This window comes from Pomacea canaliculata, linkage group LG9, assembly GCF_003073045.1.
Source record: "Pomacea canaliculata isolate SZHN2017 linkage group LG9, ASM307304v1, whole genome shotgun sequence".
In the NCBI taxonomy this organism is placed as follows: domain Eukaryota; kingdom Metazoa; phylum Mollusca; class Gastropoda; order Architaenioglossa; family Ampullariidae; genus Pomacea; species Pomacea canaliculata.
This window is the reverse complement of record NC_037598.1, coordinates 20,034,683-20,048,216: the sequence shown is the minus strand read 5'-3', so window position 1 is coordinate 20,048,216 and position 13,534 is coordinate 20,034,683. Positions and strand designations below refer to the sequence as shown.

The 13,534-nt window shown below is 40.9% G+C and overlaps 1 protein-coding gene across 1 annotated transcript in view; it reads right to left on the bottom strand.

Moving 5' to 3' along the window:
• Nucleotides 1-467: 467 nt before the first annotated feature.
• The window catches only part of LOC112572291, a 53,266-nt gene continuing 40,199 nt past the window's right edge, over nt 468-13,534 (bottom strand). Inside the window, exons 2-5 of the mRNA XM_025251898.1 lie at nt 4,687-4,816; nt 3,134-3,297; nt 2,342-2,504; nt 468-1,532 (exon numbers count right to left, since the gene is read on the bottom strand). Of these exons, the coding sequence (XP_025107683.1) occupies nt 989-1,532; nt 2,342-2,504; nt 3,134-3,297; nt 4,687-4,816 (1,001 nt within the window). The 3' untranslated portion in view covers nt 468-988. The remainder of the gene's footprint in view (nt 1,533-2,341; nt 2,505-3,133; nt 3,298-4,686; nt 4,817-13,534) is intronic.

The following is a 13,534-nucleotide window of genomic DNA, read 5'->3' as shown; positions in this document are numbered from 1 at the left end:
CCCCCGCATACACACACGAGAAGGGGAGGGGAAGAGAGAATCATCGTCATCTAAGTCAATCAAACGAAAAAGGAAAATAATAATAATAATAACATAATGTTGATTATTTTCGTGGGAGAATTATTAAAGTCTGAAAATTGTACTCACAGAAAACTGGATCATGACTTCCTCCTCTCTATTCTTTGTTCAAGACAACGAGTATTTCAAGCGAGTAATATTTTTTTACTCATTACACCCATCGTCAATGAAACTCTTTTTGGTTCAGCTAATATTTTCTTTTCGTTTTTTTTTATATATTTTTGTCTCTTTTTATTGAGTAAGTGTTTCCTTTTTTATTGTTGATATAATAAATAATATGTTGATTAATATACTCGTCTTTTTATTTATTCTGTTAAATCTTGATTTCTTTTTTACTCTTCTGATTCCCTATTTTTCATTTCTTTCGTTTACACCGATTTTTTTCGTCACCCATTTCTTCCAGTCTGTGTTTATATATTTATTATTTCTTTCTTTCTGATATTCTTCTCAACTGTGTTTTCTTTCTTCAAATCTGTCCTTTTAATCTATTTTTAATCTATAACCGGATTTGATATTTAAGTTTCTCTCCCCTTACTGTATTCCTTCATATCACATAATCTCCCCTTAGTTATTTATACACTGAATGGCCTGCTGTCATGTATTCTTTGGTATTGATCCGTCCTCATTCAAACAAATAAATATGTACAGCAAAATAATTCACCCACTCATGAATGGCAGCTTTAAATCCCTGTAACGGAGGGTTCCCCGATGAACTACGTGGAAGAAAGAAACCAGAAAGTTCTGGAGACTCTACACGAGCACTCAAAAAAACCATCTTGTTGACTTTGACAAGTGAGAGGAATCCTTGTAAAGAAAAACCACATAACATTTTATAATGATTCTTATTTACAACCAGCTAGTCAAGTTATATAATCAAACCTTGATTTTCAAACTTTAGAATTTTGTTTGTTTAAAAAGAGACAAGCCCACGAGAAGAAAGAAGAGCACAAAAGGTGACCATGAAAACCATGACAACGGCTGTGCGATGCATGCCAGCACTTGAATTGTCTCTGGAGTAGCTTCCCTGGACAGGAAGCTCTTTTTCTTCCTCCGACTCTTCAACGGTTGACCAGTCTCTTCCGCCATCTTGCCCGTCCATCGTCTGGACCTTGACACGCATGCTGGGATCCTGCTCGTGCTGCTCGTCCACCTTGCTCTGAGCGGGCTGCCGCGTGGCGGTGCTGTAGCCGCTGTTACCGTCGTCCTCTTCCTCGTCCTCCTCGTCGAAACCTTCATCTTCCTCGAGTCCGTCATTGTTGTTGTTGTCGTTGTTCCTATTATCAGCTCCTGACCCGATGGTGGAGCAAGGGTCCTGACCCTGGTGAAGGAATCGACGGCATTGCTGTGGCATGATCTGGAAGACGATGTCCCGCATGAGGCAGGTGAGGCGTGGCTGTCGAGAGCAGTGCTTGGTCAGAGACTTCTGTAGGCAGTGCAACAGGCCATCGGATAAACTGCAATCAGGAGGGCAAAGGACAAAGGTCGTCAAAAGACATGCAGCTGGTCAGATGAAGTCGGAATAAATGTGGGATACAGGAGTTTGTTGATTCACCCACAGTATGTTATTACTCTGAGTATTAATCATTTTCAAATGAGTAGGTTCTCTTTTATTATAAAACACCAAGCAAACAATTTCCCTCAGATTAATAGATATTTGGTTCGGTCATAATGTTTTACTACGAGTTGATTGCTAATCTGAGAGCACAATTATTTTCAGATGAGTGGGTTTAATTCGATAAACGAAACTGATCACAAAATGTTGTTATGATTGCGAGCTACAAGGACAGTTGCAGGTCTAGCTTGCGGCTTGAAAACAGGTCATGACCTCATCTCTTGTGATGTCAGAAAAGTATGATCGCTGATGACGAACTCGCTTATTGGAATTTGTTCCAAGCTTTCACACCCACCGCCGACTTGAGTGACGTAAGTAGTTAAAATTAAGGTAAAAGGTCACGTGCATTTCTAAACAAAATTTACTAAATGCTTTTATTTATTTTTGTACAAACGGGGACAACGCTGTGTTCTGTTAATATGTAACCAACCGGAAGTTTAATTTCGCAATTAACTAAGGTTTGCCTGTGTTACGTCTAACAAAAATGCTCTTAGCCTTTAAAAGTCACATTCCACTTCCACTGGAAATTTTTGTTGTTTTTTTCTTCCTCTACCCTTTTTTCTTCTAACACCTTTCTTTTTCTTTCTGCAATTGCATCACGAAGGCCCATGCCCGGATGTAACCTCTGTTGCACAGTGCATGCGCACATACCTGCATGCCACCTTCACCAGCCTCCTCTTGTTCTCGTGTACATCGTTGACGTAAGTCCTGTCTGCCTCCGCCTTCTCCAGCATGAAGTTCATATGATGCTGGTAAATACACACACCGGACTCCTGCAGGGACCTGTTCATGCAGCCCTCGTGTTCCTCCAGGTCTGCGCATCCAGCAGATAACAAAGAAAAAAAAGATGATTGCAGATGAGTTTCATGTAATAAAATTATTTTAGATATAATTCAATGATGTTAGCAAGATATCGTTAGGGTCATGAGAAGAGCAGGGAGGTTTCGGTTAAAGATGGAGCTCACATCCTATAAGAGTGTGATGGAGTGGAACAATAACTATTGCCGTGTGACGAATGACGTAGGAGCACGTGGACTATTTACAGTTAATAATAACTGATTTTAATACACAAACCTATGTCACATGACATTGTTCTTTCTTTGGCCAAATTATGAATGTCTATTAATCTTATATACTGAAATTGTGTGATTGAGGTAAAATAAAAATTGCCAGGTCTGATATAACTGAATAATGTAAATTTTGACTAATATAGGTAAGATGTCATTAAAGCTGTTGATATGTGGATAGTGGATATTTATAAAGCAGTAGCAAGGATCTCCGGGATATGGAAACATGAAATAGTGTCTCAGAGTCTTGGCATCGCATGGTAACTACAAACACAAGACAAACTTCATCAAGTTTTCCATTTTGCCCTCTACCTCCACTACCTAACAAGAAACAAATCACACATTAAAAATATTCAAGTAAAAGCGGCAAACTCACAATCAATGTTTGTGCACAACAGCTCCACTCCCTTCTTCCACTTGCCAGCATCCACTGTCAGAATAAAGTCCCTCCGGGTGCTGCTCTTGGCTCGCGAGGTCTCCATCACACACTGGTTGAAGGCGTTCTCCAAGCATCCCATTGCCTGCTGCAGCTTCTTTTCCCTACAAGGTCCCAGTCACCCACGGCATGAATGTAATTTAATGTATTACTGGTCTTGGTAATCCACACCTAAGTAATTTTCACACTTTTCTTATCTGGATTTTTTAATCAAGAAAGGGGAGGAGCTTTACTAACAACCAGACAAGATTACAAAGTCAGTACTGAAAAAGGATATTCTTGTTGCACTCGGTGATTGAAACGCCAAGATTTATCCAGACTCATACCACATATGGACAGGAGTAAACTTGGGCCTTGGCGAAACCCCCGACATGGGCCTCGAACCTCTAGAGTTTGTGTAGAGCTTTACCCCCGCTTCCGCCAAAGACAAAAAAATCGAGGACGGAACTTAGAACTTGCCAGATGGATTGGTTTATAACCAAACCGACTTCATACTGCTGCTCGACGCATCAACAAGACCAAACAAGTATATCTCCAAGCACTGACATAACAACCATGAACCTGAAACTGAAACTGAGGATGAAGAACCAGTCTAACATCCCGCGAATCACTTTGATTTACAGAACCTGCAAGACCCAAACATGACGAAAATATTGAAGGCCGAAGCTGGAGGTAAATTCACCACACTGAATGTGTGGACACCCTCTCTAAAACAATCAAAGAGTCGGTGCTGCCAACAGCCCAGGACATGCAAGGGCATCAACAAAAGAAGAAACGGCGTTGAGTCACGAACAACATCCTAAATCTCTCCGACCACAGGAAGGCCCAATAGAGAGAAAGAAAAAGTAAACAGCAAACCACTCTCTCCAAAAAAACGACTCCACGACAGTGATCCCCATCAAGATCGCGACAACAACAACAGCGGCCATGGTGAGACTGGACAAGGTCTGGAATAGTTTACTTCGAGCACAATCTGTGTAAGTCCCTCTGAGTACTGATCATTCTTTCGGGAAGTGAAAGATGGACTGAGAGAGGAGAATCCAGACATTCGTGAATTCAATGTCGGGTCTCGTACAAAAAGCATGAACCAATAACTGTTATTATTAATCTAGTTAGTGGCGGTAATAAAATTGGGACTATTTTTTCATAAACTTTACCCCCGGAGCATTATAGTTTTTATGCCTGTGTGATATAAATTATATCATATTATGAGTGTGCAGCCTTTTATCGTGTAAAATATGGCGGCAATAAACAATTCAGTCCATGGTCGCAGATCACAATCACAACAAAAAGGCAATAAACTCAGTGATATTGCACGTGCGTGTTTCTGTGTAATTCTGTGTGTGCTTGAATATGTATTTATGTGTGTGTGAGTGTGGGTGGGTTTAAAATATATGCATTGGATCTCGTGTGAGTAGATAATAATATGTGATTGTGTATTTATGTGTGTCAGCGTGCGTGTTTGAGCTTCAGTGGCAGAATAGAAGTCTTACTGGCAAAGTTGTTTCGATTTCCTGATGTCAGAAATGAGGCGAAGACCAGCCTCGAAGCCGCCCATGTCCTTCATGCAATGCTCCATGGTCTGGGCGTAGTCCATGCACTCCCCTCGAGCACTCTCCAGACCTGTCAAAGGTCAAAGTTCAATTAACCATCTTGGTTTTCTATCTTGTGGACATGACAGAGGCGCACATGTGTCCACGTGTCAAGGAATTTCTTAATAAATATTTATAGCCAGTACAACAACATTAGAAGAAGGTATCAGTATGTCTACCTCGTAATGTGTCCAGTCATCATGCTGTATTGTCAAGGCATTATACTATATATACATAGTAATTAGTGGTTTCTTCCTCCCATCCTACTTTTATTTCTTTTTTCTCTTCTCTTATATCTGTTTCTTTCACTCTTTATTTATTTATTTCATATCTTTCTAGCTCTTTCATTCATTCTATCTTTGATTTATTCTTTTTTGTTTCTCTCTTTCGGTCTATCTTTAATTCTTCTGTTACTCTGTTATTTGGTATCTGGCTGTGCAGACCAGTTCCGAATTCTTATAAATACAGAATCCACATGCGAACTATCTTATAATTTCTCTATCTCAGTAAAAACTAAACATTTATTAAGATAATGAACATAGCGTTTTCTTCATACGATGTACCTTGTGTCATGAAACTACCGACTACAATTAGCAAAGTGTGATTAACATTAAGTGCAGCTTGCACATGTCAAAGCTCTGGGTGCATGTAGTCAGGACTGACAGCCAGCATCCAAGACAAGTTTTAGCACCACATGTGTTCACAGCAATAAAGTGACCGGCAACAAACACATTGCGAAACGTATTGATCTCTGTGTCCATATTGCCACATCTTGATTTACACTGTCGTCATCACCATTTCTAACTTGCTCGCTGGTGCTCACTCTCAACGAGTATGTTTGGATGTGTTCTCTCTCTTTCTCCGTCAGAGAAAAAGCAAAACACAATCCTGTCATTTAAAACAGCAATTTTTTATCTTAAAGGAGAGGTTGACCCGACGTCCATCCATCTGGACGGTCTTCATACACTAGTGGACGGGTGTAAACACCAACCTTCATGTTTACTTTATATTTACGTGTAGGCACGTGCACTCTCATGTTTACCACCGCTAGAAAATATCACCACGTTCTCAGTTGCTTCGTATCTTCCCTGCTTGCCCTCTACTTTGTAAAGCAGACCAAACTTGTTGCTGCAGAATAAATCCCTTGATCAAAGCATCCTTGGCTCCACCCACTCTTCGATGGAATATTAACACGCCTCTCTTAAACCGCCGTCCCTGGGGTCCGAACCACCTTTCTTTCATCCCCGCACGCAAGTCGATGGTGACAAGCGAGTGCTTGCCCCTGAAAATACCCACAATTTAACATCTCTTACCCTTTATTACCATGCCGAGAGGAAGAGCGTCAAGGAAAAACAAGAAAAGGAAGCAGGTGGTTTCATTGCAGGAAGGAAGGGGTGGGACAGGATGAAAGAAAACAAAGACCTGCGGGAAATGGCGACCTTGCTGCAGCGTCAAGTGCAATCTGCTTTGAATTCTTTGGAGACAGAAAAGTGCCTGGCAAGAAAAATGTCACGTGATTAATACGTGGCAGAGTTCTTGAGCCCTCGTGGCCAGATGGACTTGATAACACATTACGGCCGGATCCCCCCTCCTTATCGTTTTCTCCGTCTTCTTGTCTTCTTACTCCGTCCACCATCCCATTCTTCTCAAAAGCTTTTTACACTTACAGGCCATTGCTTTAGCTTACATCAATCACGCTCAGGCCCTCGAAACTTCCACGTTTGTTTTTTTCAAAAAAAAAGAAAGAAAGCTTATCTCCAAATAAACGCTAAGATTTTGTGGTTTGTCAGGAAAAAAAAGTGTTTTTGTAGCTCTGTTCATCCAACACTGCATAGCATGTCCTTGGTGTCCCTTTACAATCTTTGCTGGTGGACGTAGCCTTTGCGTAGGAGAGGTTGGACAAATAAACCTCTTAGTGATCAGACCCAAGATGGCTTGGACATACAGACACCAATAATGAAGATTAACAACGACAATCACCTTACACGTTCCAATCAGAGATATGGCCATGTCTATAAAAGGAAGAGATAAGTCAATGGTATGCTAGTAGCAATATAAGATAATGTTGAAAACATTTTGTGTGGACACCTAGGGATTAAGAAAGAAGGAAAAACAATCTGCACTGTCGAGACTGTAACACTTTAACTCCGGGACTAATCCTAACCCTAACCTTCGCCCAATCTAACCCTAATCCCAACTCTACCTCATGCAGTAGTTAAACAACTGAAATAAAACACAAGAAGGAAGAAAAATAAAATTAAAAAAAACCTTAAACAAAATTGGAACGGTTTTTATGTGGTCTTTGGTTGTTGGTTCGATTTGTGAGACGGATTTATTTTTTCAGTTTTCGTTACACTCACCGCAGAACACAAATTTTTTTCTTAACATAACACCGCAAGAGCTTCCCTAAGTGAGTATCGAAATATATTTTGATTGGCGTAGATGTGTTTGTACTATTCATAGTGGGACAAACAATTCCACTCAAAAATCATGTCACTAGTTTTTGCAGTAAGGTCAATGAGTGTTTACTTTGGTCGCTTTGCCTTGATACTCGACCACCATTGCTACACTAAGGAGCGAGACATTTCTTATGACCACCCTAGTATACTAAACCCCTAAGTGCACGTTTAAACGGTTCGAATACTTTGGAGAGGCTTGTTCCTCACTCTTCCAACAGCTCATGGCCATGTCTTTCTCTCTCTTTCCTTCACCCCTCGCAGATCATCCACAAATAGCAAAATAAACACCCTCCTGATCGCGTCTCAACAACAAAAGCAATTTAAAAACCCTTTTCCCACTGTGGTGGAATTTTTACTCTAAAGAAAAAGAAGAAAAAAAAAACAAGGAAGACCGTGTCATGTCGGGGATTTTTCAAATTAAAGGAGATCATTTTTCATGCTTGTCAAATCCCTGATTTTCGTTTCCCATGTGTGATATTTCCATTGCCTTACTTATTCTCTTTCTCTATCTCACTGAACTCACGGTCTCAGTCCTTATCCTCTCTATATCATGTCTGTTGTTGTTATTGTTGTTGTTATTGTTGGTGTTATTATTATTATTTCTTTTTTAAGATTGAGCACTTACAGCTCTTACACCTACACGGTATTTTAACAAACGTTTTCAACTGTTTCTCCACTTTTTCCGATATTTTCTCCATGTTGTGTTGTTTTGATGGACTAAAGGCAAAAATAAACAGTAGAGAAATGTTGTTGTTGATATTGCTATTGCTGCTGCTGCTGCTGCTGCTGCTGCTGCTGCTGCTGCTGATGATGATGATGATGATGATGATGATGATGATGATGATGATGATGATGATGATGATGATGCAATCAAGTTACACTCCGAAAAAGACAATGGGGGGAAAACCCATTCAATTTGCTAAATAGCTATAAAACTCATTACTAATCAGGAAGATACGCTTGGTTGAAATAACATTCGGATGAACATTCTGTCAGTTTAAAAAACTGCATTTAAGAAGTTTCAAGTCTTCCAACTCACGAAAAACAAATCTGTTTACCGTACACATTCATGTTTCACCATTTCTCAATTCTGAAGTCTCGAAACTTCAAAACTTGTTGCTGAGACCTGTTCACTAGCGACCCGGACCTCTGGGACACTCACTTCATTCATCAACTTTCAGTCTTTTAAATGTCTTGCCAGTCCTGGCCTACCTCTTGTCAGACATGTCATGTCTCTATGATCATCGTGTTAACGGTAAAAATGGGCGAAAACCCCGTACATGTAATCAAGATTTATTACCGCCTCTGTCTTTAAGGCGCATGCGCATCCATTTTCCCTCCTCCTCATCTCCCCTCCATCTTCTCTTCGCTCCCCCTGTATTCCCCTTTCCCCCTGTCCCATCCCTACAGCAGTAAGTGATCACGCAGAGTCGGTAAACATTGATGGATGGGTTGATGGGACAGTGTTAGAAGGGAGCATCATTCATCATCATGGGTCAGTGTGTCTGTCGCGCTAACGGCGCCCGTGTCCCTTCCCTCACTCCAAACACTTTTTCTCGCTATGGGAATTCTGTGTTCCCTGAAGGAACGTCCAGAAACTTTTGTATTGAAGAATCATATATCTACATAACTCTAGTCTCCTTGTCGGCTAGTTATTTATGGGCTTGGCGTTGTTTGCTCAGTGCTTTTGACGGAAACAAATTTCGCTGACGTTATCGGGGCTATTTCTGTAAATACGTTATTTTGTTTAAAGGGTCAAAGGTTAAACCCTCTGCTTCCCAGTGACGCTATGTCAGCGGTTTTCTTGACCTCCTCGGCTGATATATCGACGAGAGTAAGGTTCTCACTGGCAAACACCTCAAAGATGTCAAGATAAAAATTTAAATAACGTTTTACAAATTATAGAATTAATTTCATCCTTGTGAGACAAATGATGTAATTCGGGGGGACCAGGCGGATTAGGTGAGTAGTCTCTAAGATTAATCATCATCATCATCATCATCATCATCATTAGACAGCCTATACAGTGATGTTCCTCTCAAAGTGTGGGCCGCGGACCACGTGGGCCACATACGCATGTCAGGTGGTCCGCGGCTGACAGTCATGATATGTCAGCAAAAGGACGTTTAAATCGCCAGATAGACTAATTAGTCCAGTCTTGATTTCACACACTTTTAATTTTATCGATGTCCAACTTCTCGTTCGCATAAAACGCTCGGTTACCAGCCAAGTCCTTACGTCACAGCGCGAGCATTGCGTCATCCTTTACCATTAGTAACGCACTGGACGTCCTTATTTTTAATTGTTGTGTGTACTTTGAGAAGTATGTAACTTTGTGTAAACATATTACTGTACTACTGTCATAAAAATACATTTAATTTAAATTTTAAATTTTAAATTGTAATGAAACAAAGCCGGAAATTTAAATTTGAAATTAACGTACAGTGATTTTAGACCTCGGTGGTACGCCGTACTTTTTACTTCAGTCAAGTGGTTCATGGTCACAAATACTTTGAGAACCACTGGTCTACTTTACCACCATCTTTACCACCATCTAATTTATGCAGTTAAAATATTCATCACCTAATCCAGGTTTTTCATGTTCATTAACCGTGTATGTAATGAAAGAGAAGGAAATCAATTGACCGTTGACTAGTCACAATCTGTGAGGAAATTAACTGTCCTGATGAAGGAAATTAATGTACATACAAAATGCCAGTTTAATGTAACAGAAAAGGTAAGTCAATGTACAAAGAAGGCGTGGAGATTATAGAGATTTATAAAACTCTTATCAAGTATCAATAGCATGAACTGAAAAAAATAAGGTAAATCAATGTCCTGGAAAATACAGGTGAAATACAGAAAGCAGGATAAAAATAAGTATGAGTAATAGAACAGACAATGTTGTGTTTTAATAATGCCTTTATGTTTTCCTAACACTAGTCTTCTTCCCTCCTTCTGATCTTTCGTGATTGGGTAAAATATTGCGGGCGTGGGATGGTATTCGATCCCCGGATCATTTCATTGTGCCAGTCAATTAAGCAAAACACACACAGCGGCACGGAGGTCGGCTTTGAAAATGACAGGCGAAAGCTGAAATTGAGCATGCAATTAATGCACGTGCGGGTGTGTGTGTTTGTGTGTGTTTGTGTGTGTTTGTGTGTGTGTGTGTTTGTGTGTGTGTACGTGTGTGTGTTTGTGTGTGTGTGTGTGTGTGTGCGTGTGTGTGTGTGTGTGCGTGTGTGTGTGTGCGTGCCTGTGTGCGTGTGTGTGTGTGTGTGTGTGTTCGCGTGTCTGTGCCTGTGTGTGTGTGTGTCCGTACCCGGGACAGGCCCACCCGTGTCGGAGACTCATCACAGTAACCAGAGTTGAAGTAATCGATGCTACAAACAAGCGCCGCCATTATCACTAAAACAAACTCTCAGCTGTTGTTATGGCAACCTGCTAAATACAGCCGTTAGTATCTGAAACAAACAACAAAAAAAATCACAAACCTATTGCTTAATTTTGATAATGATAAAAAAACTAGGCCAAACAGATGGGAAAAAAATCGTAACAGCAAACCACCAAAGCTATTCCAGATACAATAAACCACCTCGGCATTCACGTGGAAATAAGCTTTCTCTCCACCCACCACCCCAAAACACGCAGCCATCCCCACCCACTTACATCAACGGCGTTTGAGAGGAGGACATGTACCTCCCCTCTCTCCCAAAAAAAAAAAAAACAACAAAACCAACACAAAGCAATAGACCCTTTCTACTGGCGACCTCCGCCTCACGCCAACCAATTAGAATCGCCGGCGATCACAAACTTCTCCCGAGCACTGATCGAAATCACAGCTCGGTGTTCTCCACCACCCGACATAAACCACACCATCGAACACACCGCGAGCCGCACTTTACAACCCGGGCCAACAAGCCCGTTATCCCCGCGCCTACAGGCTCCCTCCCAACCTTCCACAAACCCACAAAAACCGTTGATGTTTGTCTCCTTACACGCAACAACCCGCAAAAACCGGCGATACTCTAAGCTCGGTGAAGCCACCATGAGCCCGAAATGTAGAAAAATAAGTGTAGTGGAGAAGACACAAGCATCAACAATCGTATTTATTCTCGTTTTAACATTTTCGGCGAAACTCTTATTTCTGTCTAGAAATTTAAAATATTTGTTGAAGATATTGGTTGCTACTTTCCATTTATATATATATAAACACACATAAAAAGATTCTTTGTGTGTAAATGTGTTGACATGAGCGTACATGTGTATGTGTACCAGAAAGGAATAAATGGGAACGACAGGAAACGTTGAGAGGTAAAATGAGAGAGAGAAAGTGCTGATTGTCACAAAAAAATTTAAAAAAATAAAAACACATTCAGACAGCTGAGTAAGCAAAGATAAAGAAGAAAGGAAAGAAAAAGACAGAAAAATATATTTTAAAAAACCCACAGGAACATGAAATAACAAATGAACAACAGAAATAAAGAAGACAGGACTAAAGGAAATAAAAAAAAAAGAGAGGCTGGTAGCAAGAATAAAAGAAGGAAATGAAAGTGATCACAGACAGTCGAAAAAAAATGATGCAATGATGATAGAATGACACGCAAGAAAACAAGCATACTAACAGACAGACAGAAAAAGTAACGCATCCCCTCCTGCATCTCTGTCCTGTTGAATATCGCCATGTCTCGCGAGAACAGCGTCCTCCCACAGTCATGTCTGATTGTCGCTGATTGTTGTAGGATGTGCCCGGGCACAAGGCACTGGGCTGTGTTTAACAATCGCTTCAAGCCCTCCCGCGCAGAATTCGCCCATCGTCACGTTACAAGATGGAGGCAAAACGCTGGGGACGAGACGTAACCACTACGTCCAGTCGCGGCGAACCTTCGGTAAAGAACCAACAGAGCGCGACGACGACGTGGGGCCGGACGCATGGCGCGTCGATAAGAGGACGATAAGGCAAACCTGTCACGTAGCATTAGCGTATGACTTAGCAAGATTTTAGCTGACTGCTTTGAGCAGCTCCTATGTTCGATGCACCTGATGATTAGCTGGTTGCTGTTTCTTTGCAACAAAAAAAGAGCCACTGGCTTATATTCTCTAATTTTTTTTAACCCATGTTTACCAGGTTATTAATCTTTGGCAGGGCAAAGTAGATTGTAGGTGGAGGCATTTCACTCACTAAACAACTACAAGAAAATTGTACTTTTAAACAATCATGCTACGACTTTTGTCTTTTTCTCTCATGCTCTCTTTTACTCTGTATTTCTCTTTTTTCACTTTTTTCGTCCACTCGGCTCTGTGCGGGTGGGTGTGTCTGTGTGTTATTGCGTGCGCATTTTGGTATGCCAATTCATTTGTCAGTCTATCTCTCCGTCTATCAATACAACTATCAGTCAGTCCATTTATCCATTAGTCCATCTTTCTATCAAAAAAATATGAGGAAGGAATAATCGTTGGTTCAAAAGGATCGTTGATTACCGCCCAGCGATAGCAACTTCAGTTATATCACGGCCAAACACCAAGCCCTATCAACAGATGCTCCACGCAGAAAAAAAAAAAAACCAGCGTGCCCGAAACGAGATCTGAACCCAGGACAGCTGATTCTTACTGTAATTGGTGACATGCTCTAAGGAAAAAGTGCATTTAACGAATGATGACTGCTTTCAACTATTAAAAAAATTAGGAAAACCTTCATCAGCATACCCTTTCACTTTTCCATTTTTCCGTGACCACACTTGCAAGTGTTTGTTTTCCTCTAATGCGACCCAAAGCACAGGTCACAGACTGAATCACTGTACACCACGCATATCCTATTCAGCCTGCACAAGTTTAGAGCAAACTTCACTCGGTGCTCACACTAGGTCGCCTTCCACAAATGTTGATTTTCCCATTTGGAACTATTCCAGTTTCCCTAGCGAGGATCTCAGAAGCTTTCACTATGTAAAGGGGTGTGTTGAAGCAAGAAAAGGCATAATAGTGAGGATTATAAATATTGCTGGAGTCGTATTCATGAATTGAATAAGAAACAATTTAGGAGTTAAATGAATATACAGAAATAATTTGTCGAATAACCTCCAATGTTATCAAACAACTGTTAGCTTCCCTTGCTGTTAGTCCAGCTAGCGTTCCAGGTCGATGTCTGGGGCAGTAGGCATGAGTCAGAGGTAAGGCAACATCAACTGGTGGACATACATCCCTGATTTACTCTGCATCATGCTTCCATCTTACGAGACTCCGAGGGTAGGTGTACTTTCTCCTCTCTTCACCTGCACTTCATGCTTGCCTGA